Below are 16,854 nucleotides of genomic sequence, written 5' to 3' on the forward strand. Positions count from 1 at the left end.
GAACTTGCTTGAAGCCGACGTCTTGGCATGAACGCCACCTAACTAAACGATGTACCGGCTGCACGGGAAATAACACGGTTAAACGACCCTCAAAGTCTGACATCTCATCCAGGATGCCGTTCCTTTCACTTTCACATGGTGGGAACGAATGGAACGACTATTATTATTTGAATGATATAAAACGACGGTCATACACGACCACCAAATTTTTATGAACTGTTCGGCCCATCCGTCTGCTATCTACTTGATGTTGATGAGCTTGCATTCTGAAAGCAAGTATTCAGCACAAAGAACAAGAGATAGAATGGTACAGACCAAAGATGAGCGTTGCATTTCCTGGAATCCCGGATTGACCCTTCTTACCGTACCCCAATGCAGGGGGAATAGTAAGTACACGTTCTCCTCCCGCCTGCATCCCGACCAGACCTTGGTCCCATCCTGTGCGGTTGTTCAGACGTTGCGCAGATTCAGATACTGCAAAAAGAAACGCACCTTTTATGACTTCGCCTGCCCCAAGATGGAACGAAAACTAAAGAACGATCAATGAGTGAACACCACTTATCTATAAGAAGGGAACAAAACAACGAACAGGCTTTCCTTTGGTGTTCGAATCGAAAACCTTGCCGGAGGTAAGTTTGCCGATGTACCTCATCTGAATAGTATTGCCTTTCTTCGCTTGTGGCCCCGTGCCAATTTTTGAGTCTCTGATCTTCAGACCTCCAGGTAGCTCTTTCTCAGCCAAGGCTTTGCCGTTGGTCTCAGCCTTTTCTTTCCTGTCCTTTTTGCCAGGTTTGTCAGATTTGTCGGCAGATGCATCGACATTGACTGCGACTGGGACAGGCTTCCCATCCTCGCCCTTTTGCTTCTTGGCTTTCTTTTTATCGGCCTTCGAGAGCTTCGAGCTGTCAATATCCAAGTCCGTTGACTGGCGAGGTCGTTTTAGGGACTTTTCTGCAGCTGCATCATGGACTTCTTCAAATCGACTGTAATAATCTGTAAGTATTACTAGACAGTAGACAGAAGGTTGAAAAAAAAATACCTTGCGTCACTTCCATATTCTTCTGGTTCAATTTCGACATCAGAGCTGACGTCTCTGAGGTCATAGGCTTCCTCCTCGTCGCTCATTCCCTCTGAGTCCGAGTCGAATGGTCGCTGATCTGCGAGTGGACATCAGCATACCCACGAGAATGAATTTTCTCGGGTACATACCGATGATGTGCCCGCTTACATATATCGTACTTGCAAAGACACGTTAGTTAACGATAAAGCATAACGCAGTAACGCACTTTTCACCGGTAGTTTCAAATTTGTACAAGCCACCCTCGTTGAGCACGATATCGGTAACCACTTGTTCGACCTGTCAGAAGATATTCAAGTCTGAATCGCAAATAAGCTAGCCCGCGCAAGTACCTTTCCTACAGACAACGAACATAACACGGTAGTGATGTTTTCCTCCTCAGAATCGTCATCATTGTCCTCATCATAGGCAACGTTTGGATACGTCAGCTTGACCGTGCTTCTGCCTGATTTGCTGGGCGCTTCCGAGTCGTCACCAATTGCAATGTTAGTGACCCTTCTGTCGGTTTGGGCTTCGATGATTTCAGGCTTTCCAGGTCCCAGCTTGATGCTCCTACATAGAAGAGTAAGCACAAAGAGAGTAGAAAGGGCTCTGACTTACCAGAGCGCAAGAGTAACAGCCATTCTTCAGAAACAAATGAAGAGGCTGTCGAGAGAAAGGTCGAAAAAAAAACACGATCGATGATTTTAAGCGCCGACTGAAAGGCATTCGCGGTGACCGTGATTGTCGACAGCAACGCCCAAGACTCAGATCATGGTACGCCTTACACTACGATTCCATCTGCCTTGCTCAACAGTCTTCGCAGTCGAACTCTCTTAGACCGTATCTTGCGGCCGTCAGGTCTACTTTGACAGCAGCCTTGACTCTGGAAAGTTTTTCATCGCAGGTACGTTGCGTTGAGTACATCGTCGGCTTATCCTTTACTCAAACCGACATCCAGGTCGTCGAACGACACAATAAACCCGAAGTAGAGGCTTCGTCAGTGCCATTATTTCGCCATAGCTTGCTCACTGACTCTGTTTGTGCAGGGGATCCAAGGAAGTCCTTCTCAACCCTCTGATCATTTCAAGAAACGAAAATGAACGGGTTTTAATCGAACCCTCAATCAACTCCATTCGCTTGAGTATCAAGATCAAACAAGCTGATGAAATAGAACGCATTCTTTGTCACAAGTTTACTCGCTTCATGATGCAAAGAGCAGAGAGTTTCATCGTGCTGCGGCGAAGGCCTGTACAGGTGGGCATCTCTACATACCTACCATATGCGTCTTTCAATTCATCTATATCTTATTTCCAGGGATATGATATCTCTTTCTTAATTACCAACACTCATTCCGAGACCATGCTGAAGCACAAGATTGTTGATTTCATCATTGAGTACATCAGGTCTTTGCTACTCTGTATCAGCTGCTTAATCCAACCCAGATTTATGAAAGAAGTGGATCGAGAAATCAGCGATATGAAGCTTAGTTTGAACGCAAGAGCTCGGATTGTCGCGGAGTCGTATCTTACTGCTGTGAGATTCTTTGTACTCTCCTGAGCCCGTCACTTCATTAACATTCCATACAGATTAGTACATAATTGTATCCTCTCCCAGACCATTCATGAATGTAATATGACGCTGGAGGACATCGTGCATACACGGCATACCATCCTACGCGACTACTTGTACCTGATGAAGGGCTAATATCCTTGGCGCTGGAATGGAAGGGATGGTTTAAATCTGTAGTCTATGCTCTAGTTTTCCTTTGACTTTGTCCCTCCACTCCCACTCTAAGATACTATAGCAGGCCACGTCGCAATAGGTCTCCTTGTCTGTCCTCCAACATTCTCTCTTTTCCCCCTCCAGCTTCGCATCGGCAACTTTATCTAGCCATCCCCTCATAGCAACATTTGCCGCTGCTGTTTGAAACGTTGCCCGATGCAATCTTTGTTCTTCAAAGACGTGGACCAACAAGGTGTAGAGCACATCCGTTGCGATGCTTGTTCCATATAACGCAGGACATACCGCGACCCCGATTTCGCACGATTTATTCACCGTTTCCAAATTGAAATAACCCGTTATCCCTCCGAACTCCCACTGTCCTTTGTAGTCCGCGACGTGGATATGAAAATCCCTGATACTGGGATTCTGTGATCGCGCTTCCCGGCGTTGGCCCATTTCCTCGGCTGAAACACTCTGAGGGAAGATGGGAAGATAACGCAGGAATTCTGGATGAGTGCGTAGTTGGGCAACCGCCTCATCTTCTGAAGGATGCGGGGGGATGAGCTTTATGCGACCGGTAACTGAGGTCAAGACAACGTTGTGGTTAGGCATTGAGAGTCCTGATTACTTATGTTCATACAGTAAGTTTGTTATCAGCACAAGGTAGAGAAAAGTAATTTCATAAGCTGCTAAATGTGTGCCTGCTGGTTCCTGATACCGAAAAGTTCGATTATCTCTGCCTTACGTTAGTAACGGTATACAAATGATGGCCAGGAATTTATGCACCTTGTAAACGAGCTTCCTTCCTTTGGAGGGGCGTTTCCGTCCTCTTGGTACCGGAGAATGCTTGTTTGATCAACGCTTTCTTCTTCTCTTGTATATCAAGCACCTATAAATAGACGAGGAACGTCAGAGTTCTCCGGAATGCCATGAGAATTATTACCCACTTTCGACTCGACAGTGTTTTCAGCGATAAGCTGATAGACGTGGACATTTTTCTTCTGCCCTATGCGATTCACTCTGTCAATGGCTTGGCTCTCAATTCCTTCCTGTGAGCAATTATCTGTCAATCGGCTCAGAGAGACCGTGGTATATCCTACCTGCCACCAGCTAAAAAAAAAAGGATGAGTAAGTCAAACGCAAAGGCACTATTTGACTTACGGATCCATACTAGTTATGTGCAAACATCATTAATATAGGTTTGAAGTGATGACAGAATGACCAAGCTCACAGGAAGACATTATTGGCAACTGCGTTTAATTGAGCGCCGTCAGAAACCACGGGAATCGGTCGCATGAATCTACGTACCCGTTAGATTCAAGCCAAGGGCACCCTAGTAGGCAAGGATGCGTTGCAATCGATGCTTTTAAGATACATATGAACGTACCGCCTTCAGTGATAGCAGCATGACCTTAGGATTTCCTTCTTCACCCAGAATCTCGCGATCTAGAGAAACTCTGGTCTTGGCTTTACCTTTACCCTCTTTCTTGCGGGTTGCATCATCGTCAGAAACAATAAAGTCATCCACGTCATCTTGCGACATCGGCACAAAGTCGCTATCTTGGTTATCCACAACATCTTCATCGCAATTCTCTACGACGATCCGCCCCGTCCTTCGTCGTCCTTGAGGCAACGCATCGTTTTGAGTCGGAACGAAGGCATCTACGACTGGTACAGAAAACCGTGCTAACACTTCCTGCCTCTTCTTGGCTGACATGCGGCCGTCAAAGCGCTCGTACGCAATGCTGATAGTATTGTTAGGCCAGGTCAGAACCTCAAGGGCAAAGATTTACCTCTTCTTATCCAACGCCTCCGCGACCTCGAGATGTTGTCAGCATTGCGAATAGAAATGTATAGTCAAGGTATACCTTGTCTAAGAATGAAGTGAACTGGGAAAAGACCAAGGACTTTTCAGAATGAGGCATAAGCGCGAGGAGATGTATAAGTTGTTCAATTTTTGCCGAGGGACCAGCTTGTAAGGTTTCTTCTTCATCGTCTTCTGGTCTTAGTAACTGCGTAAACTCAGTAGGCCATGGCGGTTCAATCACGTCAGTCCACGAAAGGGTGCGGCGATCCTAGATGCATGTATGAAAAACAGAATGATGCAGTGCGAGGTATAGTCATACCATAGGACACTTGGCCTGCCTTGCTAGAACTTCGGTGATGCTGAGATCTTTAGAATGAGAAATCGCTTTTGAGCAAAACAAGGAATGCGTACCATTGAAGGCAGAACACATGCGTGCAGCTTGTTATTCGGGCATTGTTATTGTCAGGGACATCGAAACAGATAGGGCATTCCTGGGAATCTTCGATCGCCTGCAGAACCAATCTTTGCAATCTCGCTTTATCCTTTGGCTTCAGTTGTACTTGGGGAACGGAGTCAGATCCCAAGTCGTCGCTGTCAACAAAAGACCTTAGTTGGTCCAGATAACCACAAGGAACGAGACCTGGATGCAAAGCGATCTGCCGCATACGGGTGAGCATGCTTAAAACATTCGATTGCATCTGTCAGACATGTTAGAATGAGGCAGTTACATCAGAAGGAGCACACAAACTGAGTTAACTTCTCCTCTAGCAATAAATCTTTCTAAACGTTGCTGCGAGAGTCTCTCAATCTCATCGTACAATTCCTAAGGATCGGTCAAGTAATGGATACTTTGATGAGGATGTCCTGTCCTTACTCTAGCGTCATCATGAAGGGTGACAGGAACTAGCGTCATCTCAACCTAGAACGACAAGAAATTCAGTACCAATTTGATATATTTGAGGCGATGCTCACCGAAGGAAGAGGTATGAGAGGTTTTCCGGTATTGTCCTGCATCTATGGGGATGGTCAGTTATTGAACCATTCTAAAGAATTATGGCTTGTACCTCCTTCGTGCGTCTGATGCATACGTGGGCCATCAAAGCCTAAGTATACGCCGAGATGAGAATACTACGATCAGCGTATGATTTCGCACAACTTACCCGTAGTAGTTCGCCTCCGGATGGATGGCCATCCTTCAAAGGACGAAGGAGCAGCCGTTTGAAGAAGTCTTCTTGATCCAGCGGCCCACAAATTCGAAGGAAAGTCAGAATTGAGCCAAGATCCTGGTACACGAAAGATCAATGCTCAGTTAGCCAAGGATCTGCATCTGAAGTACCCTGGGTGAATTAATCTGGAAAGGTATGAGTTAATCGAATCCGGACAACGACTGACAGAAAAGCGAACTATAGGTGTGCCTGTTAACACCCATCTGCGGTCTCCGCTGAGACCACATACAGCCTTTGCCATCTTTGTTTTGGGATTGCGAATGCTATGACCTTCATCAAGAATAATCCTCTATGACAATGCTAAGCGACTATAAAATTGCGAAGCAGAATGTAGGACACCTTCCACTGTACTTCAAAAAGGATTTTCCTTATCTTTCTCTTCTTCTTGCTGGGACCATCGCTTGGGGAAGTACCATTGTGCTCCGAAGTGACAGTTTGGTATGTGGTAAGAATGACATCATACCCTGCCATTTCCTGTGGGCTCATAGACCGATTTGTGCCATAATAGACGCATACTGTCAGCGTGCCAGGGGCACAGTGATCTTGAATCTGCTTTTCCCAATTGGAAAGTACAGAGAGCGGGACCACTGCGCAAGTCAGAAGATGTCTTTCAATGGTAATACATTGCGCCTCACCGATTAGAGTGCTGCCTGAAAAATGGGCTGGATGGTCGTCTCTAGTGGCCAGAATCAGAGCAATCATAGTCAGCGTCTTTCCCTGACGTCGGGAGATCATATGAGGAGCTTGTAATGTCGAGTGACTGGATTGCTTACGAGGCCCTGTCATAATTCAGTGCGAGGATCAAACAGATGTAATAACACATCATACCATACCATCTGCAAAGAGTGCGCCTCTTCCGAGAATGGGGGGGCTTGTTTGAGGCGTTTTTGTGGCCACTTCAAGCGGGCCGTTAGCGTATGGATCTGGGCACACAACAGAAGGATACCATTATAATAATAAGTCTGTTCATTAACGGTTGAGCACTGGAGTATATCTGACGATAATTTGTAGTTGTACACACTTTGTTCCCGTCCTTCCTTAACTGCCAAAACTGGACAGGCTTATCAATTTCTTTCTTGGGAAGTACTGGGTACTCTCGCTCGATGCACCATTGCAATCCTTGGCACTGTAAAATGTACAATGAAACAGTTCCTTGTAATATGAGAAAGACACTAACCTGATGCTTCATCAAATCGACTACCAAGTTCCCTCGTTCGATTCCAGGAGGAGCGGGATGCAACGGTAAGTTCAATATGTCTTCGGTGAAACAGACAGAATCCAGAAGAGAGCTTCGACGTCCTTCATCATCAACTTTCTCAAGACTGTTGAGAATCTGGCGAAGTTCAGCGGCCTTTTGCAGCGCTTCATGTTGCTTCCTGGCAGCTTCTGTCTGGGTGGGTTTGGCGCCTGGAGCACGAGATGACCCCGTTATTTGGGCGGCCGAGCCTTGACTGAACGGTACCTGTCCCCTCCGGGAACTAAATCCGCGCTGGCCAGGGGTTGACCATATGAGAAGTGGCTCAAGCGCATCACGCTTGTTAGAAGGCCCGTAAATCTTGAGGCTCCTGGAAATGAACTCAGCACTGTTGATCACTACGGTTCTTTTGCACTAACATCTTCAGGGTATACCCTCTAAACCCACTCACTGTTACACGATTAGCCAGGGAATTAGCCAAACGTTACGACGATCTCACAATTTCCGTCATGGATCACCCCTTCACAAGTGATAAGGTGACGGTCCAGAAGAGGTGCCAGCTTCGCAGCTAAGCCCCTGGGAATATGACCTACCTGGACCTTCCCTATGTTCATCACTCTTACTGCGTTTCTGTGAGAGTAAAGAGCATAAGACTGATATACTTCACGTCTGAAAGAATTGATGATACACACGCGTCATAGGCATTGTTCAAGTCCCTCTGAATAATGACTTCTTCACCAGGTCCAACAAGACCTTAATTACGGTCAGTAAACACAGAGCATATCTAGGCATGCCAGACCTGGATAATACTGTAATCCGACAACATTCGTTCGCATCGTGGAATACAGTTCATCTGCGGCTTCGTCTTCTGGCGTTTCATTTTCGGCCGGAATTTCTACCACAGGAGGGGATGATGATGGAGGGCATGCCGACAAAGAAGGCCGCTGAGACGACGATGCAGATTGAGACGCCGCCTCTTGCAGAGCCTTCCTCTTCTTCTGACTGGGAATGTTGGTCGCGGATGTATTCATGGAGGTAGAATTTACAGTCTGTGCAGATGGAGGGATATCTACCGGATCGACACGTCTTTCCAATACGGCCTTGCGAATCTTGTGCTGGTCATCCGATCTGAAGAAAGAGTTGATTTGGGCGAATCCCTGGGAAAAGAATTTAGCCCGCCTTAAATCTCGGAATCCATGAATGTTGTCCAGATTTTCTAAGGCAAGTTGGCCAAGAATGGCTGGTGTAACGCAGCCCCTACGAAACAACGTCAGGGAGGACGCGCCACATAGAAAACGTCCAGACCAGTGGCACCATTCTACCGTATCTCCATACGCATTGGTTACTGTCTGTCCATATCGTAGTGTGCCAGTTGTTATAGGGGTGCCCTACGAGGCTTAGTGTCAATAACGCGTCCTAGAAGAAGGAGAATACCAGAAACCTTGCATGGCAAAGGGCCATGGCATTTAGCACGAGTCGATTTGCTGTACTAGATAGAAGTTGGAGATGATACTCAAAAGTGTGCAGAGAAACAAGCTTACGCCAAATTGGTGCGTAGCACTCATGATGGGCGCAAATTTTTGGAAAAGCAAGAAGAGGGGAAATTCAATTTGGAGTAAATACGTCTCATCACGTGCGTCGCGTCGACGTGCCTGGCAGACACGACCAAACACGCACTTCCTAATTGTTCTTCGCGCTAGCCAAAGCCAGACGCCAATATGAACTCCTCGCGCAGAGGTACAGTATGTAACCTGTGACATTTGTATTTGGCCTTAACATCTTGGTAGAATCACTGGTCTACGATCCTGATCAAGATGCAGAGGAAAAACGCGCCCTTCGCAAGGACTACAGATCTCTTACGAAAAATATGGAAGGTGTGATCTTTGGTGGACTCCGTGTCTGCACTATCTTTACTAAAATATGCGTGTTTAGAGTATCAGTCTAACCTTGCCGACCTGAGTATAGAACGGATTGAAAAGGATGTCGGCAAGGCAGACAAACTGTTCGACAAAGGTACGCGGTGCATATCAAGTCATAATTGGTCGATTTTTCATGAGAAATTCCTTTCGTAGTGAAGGGTCCACAGGAGGCTACTCTTGATTCCGCTTTCTTACTGATGGCCTCAAATCTGGGAGCCCAAAAGGCACGAGCTATGAAGTCCGGAGCAGGCGCCTTCGATGTCGACGAATTTGTTTCAAAGCTCATCACTTTCATGGGTGGTCGCAAGTTTGGAGATCAGATTCCAGACAGTGACTCTGAAATAGACACAGCAGAGGATGATCCCGACAGCGTTCTGGACTGGGATAGGATTGGCCGAAAATCGCTCGCGAAGAGTCACAGGGTTCCTGCACTTAGTTTTATGTCAGTCCTTCTCTCTGCTTCAAGGACAGATTATAATGGCGAATTTCAAGGCTTGGCCCACTTTCTATCGAGGCCAAAAAGCGTGCGTCTGTCAAACGCGCCAGATTGGAGAAGAATAAAGAGGAACAACGGAAGCCCCAAGAACTAAAAGAAGAAGACATTGCCCGATCCGAGAATGAGACAACCAAAAACGTCGCACTTGTGTGTGGAGTGGGTCATTTCTTTGTTTCCGACTAACATATATGCAGTTGGAAGCCCTGTTGGGTGAAGTCAGCCCCATTAATTTATTCCGATTCGTCATCAATCCCCACGACTTCGCCCAGTCGGTGGAAAATATATTCCATCTGTCGTTTTTGATTCGGGATGGTAAAGTCGCATTGGACACGGAGGCTGATGGTGAACCCACAATTTGTAAGGTTCATTATTCAGTATATAATTTGCCTTCATCCATTTATCACAGACTTGTGTGCACAACCTTCCGATGAGGACTATGAGAATGGCTTGCGAAAACATCAAATCGTATTGGAATTCGACGAGGCCACATGGAGGGTGAGCTTGTAAAAACTGCCGTAAATCATAGTCTATCTGATGGACAAGATCATACAGCGAGCAATAGAAGTCTTTGATATAAAAGAGCCCACGATTCCTCAGAGAGCTTCTGCTCGGACACGACTTGGAAACAAGTGGTACGGTTGATCATAGAGCGCCGCTATGGGCGCCATTATGCGCCCATCACAACTAATCTTCCTATCTTATATTTACTATCCTATGGCGGGCGGTACCTTGTACAATTAATGGAACTATTTTCGACCGAGGGAGATGCCGGCTGATAGACGTCACGCCACTGGCCGTCGGCAGATGACTGATCGCACTGCTTTTTGTTCGCTAGTTCACTGTCATTAGCAAGTCTGTTCATTCCGTATTATTGCGGAAATGAGTATTATTGATCTTCCGCCAGAGTTGGTATTGAAGATTCTAGGACATGCCTCTGTTGCGGAGATACTCCATTTCACGCGTGTAAGGGAATGCAGTTCATGTCCTGCGTCTTAATCTGACCCTTCACTTATCCTTTAGACATGCTCGTATCTCAGAGGAATATCACTATGCAACAGGCAGATATGGAAGAATGCTCGCGACAGTCACATCATCCCCCTTCCCCCGGGAAACACTTTGGATACCGTTGACTTGTCGTTGTGTCCCTTCTATGCGTCACGAGCAGTCTCTCTATCTGTCAAGTGGAGATCTTTCACCTCCGTTCCTCCCCTGAGATGTTCAGAGGCTCGACATCTTTATCATCTTCCTTCGTGGGAACCTTGGATACCTCAAGGCCCGGTGACCATTTCACCAACAGTTTGTTATATCCTTCCTGGAGGTCGGTACGCCCTCCTTGGACGGCTCAGTAAAATGAGAGATGTCCCAACCAATGTCGGTATCTATGACCTGAAGACTGCCCATGGTCATCTGTTGGATTATCCGGGGCGCTTGGACTCCCTTGACTGGGTTAGCACTGATAATGGTGCACATATAACGATAAGCATCCTCTTGACAATCGTTGAACCTGGTCAAACTGGGGCTGACGAGGTGCATAGGTATGTTGATGTGTAAGTCTTATGAGACATAAGCTAATGTACTCCGCAGGCATCTGAGAATATTCTCTATCGACTGTTCGACTGCCTTGAGCCAAGACGATGCACCTCCCCAAATCGTGAAAACCGGAGATATCCGTCTCCCTCCAGCCAGCTTTGCCAGATCCGTCATTCTGCGGGATTCTGTAGCCTGCCTTCACGGGGGCGGTGAGCTCTTCTTTATCGATATCAACCTCAAGTCAGGCATCTGCGTATCACCTCGCCCAGACCGTGCAAATAACGGTAATGTCCCGTCGACCGACATGGTTTGTCCATTCCCCAGTCTCGTACAAGTTATACGCGCTAACCCTTGAATTTTTTTTAGGGTTTCGACATCGATGACATTTTCCTTCATCCACGTCGTCAGTGTGTGCTAATTCTGGCATTGCGTCGCGTCTTCATCCAAGATCTGTCATGGAACGCCTCTCTCTTTTTGGAGGTTTATGATACATCGTCTCTGGAGATGCCGGCTATAGAAGGAGAGTGGACTTTCAGGACTTTGAAAACCACAACAGTTGCCTCCCTTAACCTCGTGGACATTCTGTGGAAAGATCATCAGATGATCCGGCTCATCGATTCCAACATCACTGCGTTCGAGGTGTTCTCTCGAGCCGTTGAACGAAACGAGAACGAATACGATGAAGTAGACGATGAAATCAAGCTTATGCTTCATACCTATCTCATTGACGAGGAAAGCTGGTCATTAGTCCCTGATAAACCCAGTATATCCATACTGGCCGAGGGGACCTTCACCTATCGACTCATCATCTCGAAAGCCCCCTCGGGGCAATCCGCTATGTTCATGAATCTGTATGCGGAAAAGCATCGGGTGTATATTCTCTATTCCCTGGCAATGGGAGACGGTCCCATCGATGGTTTGAGAAGTCTGCAGCTCCCCGACGGCATTCGCTTGACGTCGTTAGCATTAGCATTCGATGATGTTTCTGGGACATTGCTTACTTATGCAAGAGGTCATTTGCTGAGTATTCAGTATTAACTTGAAAAGGCACAATCTCTAGTATCCTAGGGCCTAATGAGTACCTTGTATATTCCTTTTCAAAACACAGCGAACTATGTATTCGAAAGATGTCGTGAGCAGCGTAGTACTTATACACATAAAGAATTTCAGTTCCATAGCATAGCATAAACGATGTCCATGTGCGCCACTATGACACTAGTAGTGATGAATCGATGCCGAGAGGTAACATTGCCGTATTGCTGAGGAGGATTTTTTGCCATGCCTTGGTTTGAAGCTTAATGAACAATCAGACCGAGATAACAAGGACCATGTACTTGTCACTTACATGCACTAGGGCTTCATCCGCAGACAGAAGGTTCATATGGTCTGGTATATTATTGTCATTCTGTCAATCGAAGTTAGAGAAAATTGATAGCCAAGCGATAGAAATACTGACGAATCTTGCTTCATCTAGATCACGGAAGTGTAAACGAAGATCCAAGGGTATTTGAGAAGGGAGGATCAAGACGTGGACTGTCGGGAGGTAAGGGCGATCATCAGCAACCCGTTTCGCTAAAGACTGCATAGAGAGACCCGGTCAATGACCAAAACAATTACATTAAAAGGACTACTCACCTGGGCGACAGAGATTGCCAGCCTGATGTTTTGTCTTTGTATGCGTGCATCTTGTCCAACCAGCACAAAGAGTTCCCAAACGCAATCAACTACGAACACCGATGTTTTCGGGGATTGCTGTATAAAGGAAGATATTCTCAAAACCTGAATGAAAATCAGATGAACCGTCAAGGAAATGATGCCAAAAATACTCACCGCATCTTCGCCGCGGGTAGCTTTGACATGCCAGATCCTAGGATCGATATGAGGAGAGGAGCTCCTCCACTTCCAGTAATCAGCTTGAGCATAATCATCCTCTCCGAGTATCATCCAAAACATAGCATCATCTTCGCCTTCACCATTGGAAAGCTCCACGACATTCGATCCCAAGCCTTTCGCATATCGGGTTGCTGCCTGGCGTTCTTTGGCAAGTGAACCGCAGCCATGCCAAACATAGATAGTTTCGAGAACAGATACGCAGTAGCTAAATCCAGAACATAGATTTCTGATACTCTTTGTGATTGAATTAAGCAGACGCAGAGTTAGTTGAAAGACGAAGATGACTTACCAAATCAAGTTCATCAATGAGAATGCTGTCGCCGCTTTGACGGACAACATGCATGGTGGTATTCTCTGCGGTCCAATGAGCCCTAGTGCCCTGGACAACAATCAGACACCAAGATCCAAATATTTGAAAATAGCTTACTTGTCTGATAGCTAATTGATTTTCCAGTACTTGCAGAAGCTCTGCAGGCTCTGCATATTGAGGAATAACGATCTGCATATGCGAGGAATATCAACGAGGCAGCCCCATTACGAGACGAAGAACATACGTAATTCGATCCATAGCGAGACCCAAGTTCCTTCAATTTCTGTTCTTCTTTTTCTTTGAACTGACTTGCTTTCCCCTGCCAAGCCCAAACTGTCGTCGATGCAAGCCCACTTAACTTAGATTTAGAACGATGGACAATAGCAAGGACCTCAGTATCATAAAATACATTGAGATCCTGTGTTATGGCGGTCGCAGAACTATCCGATATGCTCAAAACGTCGACGGATATCGTATTAATGCTTCGATTTTGGCGCATTGGCGACGGTTTTGTCACAAGTAAACTGATGTCGACATGGGGAAGCGGCTCGTTAGTATAGTCTACGGCGTGGAAATTCGAAAGAGACTCTTTGGGAGAATGAATATTCACGTACGAAGCTGTACAATATCGTTTGGGATATCGTTTAGGCACGACTTTTCCTCATTGCAAACACGGGAGTCAAATCTTCCTTCCAACCCCACGACATCTTCGACAATACCCCGCGAAAGAGTTCCTGCAGGAGAAGAAATCGGTGTTGCTTCTTCTTTCAGAGGAGGCATTGCAATAGCTGAGTATTTTTCATAACTTGATCTACGCTTCTCTGCTGGAGACATGGGTTGAGGACTCAGCCTCGAGTGTGCAATCGGTGAATATTGTTCATTTATCTCGGCGGGGAGAGGAGGCACCGGCATTTCGGCTTCGGCGGAGGAAGTACTTTTGTTGAAGGCTTGAGCGACATCCATAATCGTAGCCCTATTCCCAGAACTAGGAATGCGTGAATGCCGGGAAGGTACAGGTGACTTGGGGCTGCTGGATAATGAAGGAATTGCGACGGTTGTTGATGCAGGTCCTAAATACGTCAAATCTTCATTGGGGTAACGGGGTGATGGAAGACTTGGCTTAGTGTCGATACTAACTTCTGTAGGTGCCAGGCCAGGCAAAGCTTTACGACCCACCATCCTTTTGATTGGCTCCGGTACTGAAGGGGTACGAGAAACCGATTTGACACCAATGACGGTCTCACTAGCCCAGCGATCTGTGATTCGCAAATCATTAGAGCGTGCCATTGGAGAAACGGGGCGCCCTTTGCTCTCAGGTGATGGACCGAGTATATCTGATCCCGATTTATCAATCGCTCGCAGAGGCACAGTGGTTGCTGCGGAACTTGCACTAGGCACAACTTCTATAACACTTGAAGGCTCTTCAAGTTCAACTGATACCGTAGGTCCTGATGATTTGACTTTGCGCGGCTTCTTCGCTCTTTCTTTCGTTGGCTGTCCAAAAAGAATAGCATTTGCAATGCGTGAATTATAGAGTGAAAATTGAAGATCCACGTGAACGTAAAACAAGTAAAACAGATAGAAAGGTAGACACCGTAAGCAACACCCGACGTAATTATCACCAAAATGAACGCACATGAACCAGAGGCTTGCTGGACAAGACGGGCACCTCCTTGCTTCCAGAACGATGCACTCCAATCTCATCGACAGCGGGGAAAGAAACGGACTTGTCATCCGTTGAAGAAGGTTGAAAAATCATCATGGTAGTGGCAGATCCCACTCCCGGTGTGCCTAGACCAGGAGTACCTTTTCGAGGAGGGTCGACTCGCGCAGGAGGAGAAGCTGTAGGGGTGCGTAGAGAGGGCAGAGAGGGCACAGTCCTGAGTGCCTTAGATTCGAATCCTCCCGTTGTAGGACCCACCGTACGTGCTTTGCACATGGGGGGAGCTTGAGGTGACGCCGAAGGCGATGTTTCTCTTATGTTATCAGGCTGCCACCGGTCAAGAACTGACGGTTTCCGCCCGCTTCCTGTGCGGTGAGCTTCGAGAGGTGGAGGGAAGGTGGAACCTCCCAAATCTTGGCTGGCCTTCACCATGTTCTGAACGAAACCCCGCCCTTGCAGCCTACTTATGCTTGGGGTAGGGTCTTTCGGGGCAGGTGCCTTTAAGAATGCAGGGGATGGGCTCGAAGATGTGAGTATCTGTGGTCCCAACGACGGACGCGGAGCTGGTTGGATCGGCCGGGCCAATGACGGCGTGGTAACCAACGCGGCCCTCATGGAAGGGGAAGAAGGCGTGGAGAGTCGGCCTGTTGAGTAAGGACGTGGTGGAGGAGAAGACAGTAATCGTGAAGGAGTACTTGACAATTTCTCTGGTATGGGTGTACTCGAGGACGGAGCGGAAGAGACAGAGTTCAAAGAGACACGAGCTCTTGCGACGTGCGACAGACCAGAGGGTGTACTCAATGTACGGTCCCTACTTCCAGTCTTCTGGGGGGACGCAGACCGTTCCCGTTCCTGCATCTGCTCCACCTGGAACTTGACGTTATTGGTAGAACGAGACGATGTACTTATCGTGCGATCTTGACTTCCAGTTTTCTGGGGCGATACAGAGCGTTCCCTTTCGTGAGTCTGATCAACCTTGAACTTTACACTAGCAGCAGGTTGAGATGGAGTGCTGACTGTACGAACTCGGATTGCAGATTTCTGGGGTGACACAGAACGCTCCCTTTCCTGCGTGCGCTCCACTTGAGACTTCACGATATTTGCAGGATGAGACGGTGTGCTTATTGTACGGTCTCGACTGCCGGTCTTTTGAGGGGACATAGAACGTTGCCTCTCGTTGACCTGGGATGGCGCAGACGGTGTACTGGGCTTCCAGGTTCGCGTGTCACTGGGAGAGACGAATCGCTGCGAACTCTTCCCAACATGGACCATGCCAGGCATGGCAACTCCGCCACTTCCGAACACTGGATGGGGTGCATCAATTTTGGTTCGCTGTTCAAACTGCGTCGGGTCATGTGCATCCTGTTGGGGAGCGTGCTTATTGAGTCTAGGACCAGTAGCCCGTCCACCCATAAAAGCGGCCAAAGAAATTGGCTCGGCTTTGTGAGCAAAGGAAGGAAATGACTGTTTAGATGCAGAGGGAGACGGGACGGATTGTTCATGAATCGGGGCGGTTCCACTGCCGATAAGTTTGCGTAGAGAGGCAGCCTGACTCTGCTGGCGCTCTGCAACGGATTTCATATCGTCGACGTCAGACAGAGTGCTGTCCTTCAGAGATGCAATATAATCCTGGTTCTTGGCTTGAAGGAAGATTGAGTTCAGTATCGTCATCCAACGAGCCGGAGCGCACCCAAGTCTGTACTATTGTGGCGACTGCCGTAGCCAGTACCCCTACTTCTCCGTTGCCTTGCTAGCCGTGAAGCAGCGATCTCCTGTTCGAGCTTCCTCTGTTCCACCTCTTCATCTGCATCTACTTGCTGCTGCATGGCCTTGATTTTGTTCGCCCACTCTGCTAAGCCATCTTCTGGCTTGGGTATGTCACCTGGGCGAAACCGGGATATGTTTGAGGTCGAGGTCATCAACGGGTTGTGCGAAGCAGAAGTCGAGGTAGTGGCGAGGCTCAGGCCTGCTGCAGCGCTGTCTCGCGGCACGTGTTCAAATTTCAAAAATACAGGGGAATGCTTGGAATAACC

The 16,854-nt window shown here is 47.4% G+C and overlaps 7 protein-coding genes across 7 annotated transcripts; 3 read left to right on the top strand and 4 right to left on the bottom strand.

Moving 5' to 3' along the window:
- Positions 1-240: 240 nt before the first annotated feature.
- Positions 241-1,761, bottom strand: BT62DRAFT_1075813 (peptidylprolyl isomerase; the record flags this gene model as incomplete). Its single annotated transcript, XM_043179152.1, has 9 exons — positions 1,679-1,761; positions 1,411-1,630; positions 1,287-1,357; positions 1,210-1,238; positions 1,040-1,157; positions 590-983; positions 493-529; positions 316-438; positions 241-266 (listed from the first exon to the last, which is right to left on the bottom strand). Exons 1-9 carry the CDS (start codon positions 1,699-1,701, stop codon positions 241-243), a joined length of 1,041 nt encoding a protein of 346 aa, XP_043039716.1. The 5' UTR covers positions 1,702-1,761.
- Positions 1,387-2,726, top strand: BT62DRAFT_103893 (actin-like protein ARPC3). The gene is made up of 7 exons (XM_043178402.1): positions 1,387-1,642; positions 1,690-1,834; positions 1,884-1,964; positions 2,019-2,056; positions 2,107-2,314; positions 2,375-2,593; positions 2,647-2,726. The coding sequence occupies exons 2-7, from the start codon at positions 1,832-1,834 to the stop codon at positions 2,656-2,658; spliced, it is 561 nt and encodes a 186-aa protein (XP_043039717.1). The 5' UTR covers positions 1,387-1,642; positions 1,690-1,831; the 3' UTR covers positions 2,659-2,726.
- Positions 2,727-2,794: 68 nt separating this feature from the next.
- Positions 2,795-3,394, bottom strand: BT62DRAFT_1005520 (acyl-CoA N-acyltransferase; the record flags this gene model as incomplete). Its single annotated transcript, XM_043177159.1, has 1 exon — positions 2,795-3,394. The coding sequence occupies one exon, from the start codon at positions 3,392-3,394 to the stop codon at positions 2,795-2,797; it is 600 nt and encodes a 199-aa protein (XP_043039718.1).
- On the bottom strand, positions 3,045-8,624 carry BT62DRAFT_103756 (uncharacterized protein). Its single transcript, XM_043178398.1, has 33 exons — positions 8,552-8,624; positions 8,452-8,499; positions 8,316-8,398; positions 7,810-8,267; positions 7,703-7,763; positions 7,510-7,640; positions 7,430-7,460; positions 6,993-7,380; positions 6,837-6,941; positions 6,762-6,777; positions 6,644-6,711; positions 6,589-6,594; positions 6,451-6,532; positions 6,155-6,402; positions 5,994-6,104; positions 5,926-5,940; positions 5,750-5,872; positions 5,654-5,692; positions 5,562-5,603; positions 5,464-5,508; positions 5,338-5,412; positions 5,001-5,287; positions 4,909-4,948; positions 4,651-4,857; positions 4,576-4,601; positions 4,170-4,527; positions 4,091-4,115; positions 4,014-4,032; positions 3,944-3,952; positions 3,883-3,892; positions 3,730-3,831; positions 3,569-3,671; positions 3,045-3,518 (listed from the first exon to the last, which is right to left on the bottom strand). Exons 1-33 carry the CDS (start codon positions 8,573-8,575, stop codon positions 3,472-3,474), a joined length of 3,432 nt encoding a protein of 1,143 aa, XP_043039719.1. The 5' UTR covers positions 8,576-8,624; the 3' UTR covers positions 3,045-3,471.
- A 66-nt stretch (positions 8,625-8,690) lies between these two features.
- BT62DRAFT_931677 (uncharacterized protein) lies at positions 8,691-10,303 on the top strand. Its single transcript, XM_043186177.1, has 8 exons — positions 8,691-8,747; positions 8,798-8,884; positions 8,943-9,023; positions 9,083-9,371; positions 9,422-9,572; positions 9,620-9,782; positions 9,832-9,920; positions 9,978-10,303. The coding sequence occupies exons 1-8, from the start codon at positions 8,729-8,731 to the stop codon at positions 10,065-10,067; spliced, it is 969 nt and encodes a 322-aa protein (XP_043039720.1). The 5' UTR covers positions 8,691-8,728; the 3' UTR covers positions 10,068-10,303.
- BT62DRAFT_104123 (uncharacterized protein) lies at positions 10,243-12,123 on the top strand. Its single transcript, XM_043178427.1, has 4 exons — positions 10,243-10,388; positions 10,446-10,960; positions 11,010-11,262; positions 11,322-12,123. The coding sequence occupies exons 1-4, from the start codon at positions 10,305-10,307 to the stop codon at positions 11,991-11,993; spliced, it is 1,524 nt and encodes a 507-aa protein (XP_043039721.1). The 5' UTR covers positions 10,243-10,304; the 3' UTR covers positions 11,994-12,123.
- On the bottom strand, positions 12,078-16,852 carry BT62DRAFT_104514 (uncharacterized protein). Its single transcript, XM_043178466.1, has 11 exons — positions 16,512-16,852; positions 14,795-16,461; positions 13,769-14,652; positions 13,403-13,682; positions 13,276-13,347; positions 13,138-13,227; positions 12,786-13,082; positions 12,591-12,734; positions 12,412-12,534; positions 12,301-12,360; positions 12,078-12,249 (listed from the first exon to the last, which is right to left on the bottom strand). The coding sequence occupies exons 1-11, from the start codon at positions 16,738-16,740 to the stop codon at positions 12,163-12,165; spliced, it is 3,933 nt and encodes a 1,310-aa protein (XP_043039722.1). The 5' UTR covers positions 16,741-16,852; the 3' UTR covers positions 12,078-12,162.
- Between the last annotated feature and the right edge of the window lie 2 nt (positions 16,853-16,854).

The sequence above is a fragment of the Guyanagaster necrorhizus genome (genome assembly GCF_019112545.1).
Source record: "Guyanagaster necrorhizus MCA 3950 unplaced genomic scaffold BT62scaffold_12, whole genome shotgun sequence".
Lineage (NCBI taxonomy): Eukaryota > Fungi > Basidiomycota > Agaricomycetes > Agaricales > Physalacriaceae > Guyanagaster > Guyanagaster necrorhizus.

Excerpts from the sequence above, each read along its gene's own strand:
- BT62DRAFT_104123 (XM_043178427.1), top strand. The coding sequence starts at position 10,305 with ATGAGTATTATTGATCTTCCGCCAGAGTTGGTATTGAAGATTCTAGGA. Across the intron at positions 10,389-10,445 it reads AGATACTCCATTTCACGCGT|ACATGCTCGTATCTCAGAGG; the intron begins GTAAGGGAATGC and ends CTTATCCTTTAG. Across the intron at positions 11,263-11,321 it reads ATGTCCCGTCGACCGACATG|GGTTTCGACATCGATGACAT; the intron begins GTTTGTCCATTC and ends AATTTTTTTTAG.
- BT62DRAFT_103893 (XM_043178402.1), top strand. Across the intron at positions 1,965-2,018 it reads TGGAAAGTTTTTCATCGCAG|GTCGTCGAACGACACAATAA; the intron begins GTACGTTGCGTT and ends ACCGACATCCAG. Across the intron at positions 2,057-2,106 it reads AAACCCGAAGTAGAGGCTTC|GGGATCCAAGGAAGTCCTTC; the intron begins GTCAGTGCCATT and ends CTGTTTGTGCAG.
- BT62DRAFT_931677 (XM_043186177.1), top strand. Across the intron at positions 9,024-9,082 it reads AGACAAACTGTTCGACAAAG|TGAAGGGTCCACAGGAGGCT; the intron begins GTACGCGGTGCA and ends TTCCTTTCGTAG. Across the intron at positions 9,921-9,977 it reads TCGACGAGGCCACATGGAGG|CGAGCAATAGAAGTCTTTGA; the intron begins GTGAGCTTGTAA and ends AAGATCATACAG.
- BT62DRAFT_103756 (XM_043178398.1), bottom strand. The coding sequence starts at position 8,575 with ATGAGTGCTACGCACCAATTTGGC. Across the intron at positions 7,641-7,702 it reads TTGAACAATGCCTATGACGC|AAACGCAGTAAGAGTGATGA; the intron begins GTGTGTATCATC and ends TTACTCTCACAG. Across the intron at positions 3,672-3,729 it reads AAAACACTGTCGAGTCGAAA|GTGCTTGATATACAAGAGAA; the intron begins GTGGGTAATAAT and ends GTCTATTTATAG.
- BT62DRAFT_104514 (XM_043178466.1), bottom strand. The coding sequence starts at position 16,740 with ATGACCTCGACCTCAAACATATCCCGGTTTCGCCCAGGTGACATACCC. Across the intron at positions 13,348-13,402 it reads CTCGCTATGGATCGAATTAC|ATCGTTATTCCTCAATATGC; the intron begins GTATGTTCTTCG and ends TCGCATATGCAG. Across the intron at positions 12,735-12,785 it reads CTACCCGCGGCGAAGATGCG|GTTTTGAGAATATCTTCCTT; the intron begins GTGAGTATTTTT and ends ATTTTCATTCAG.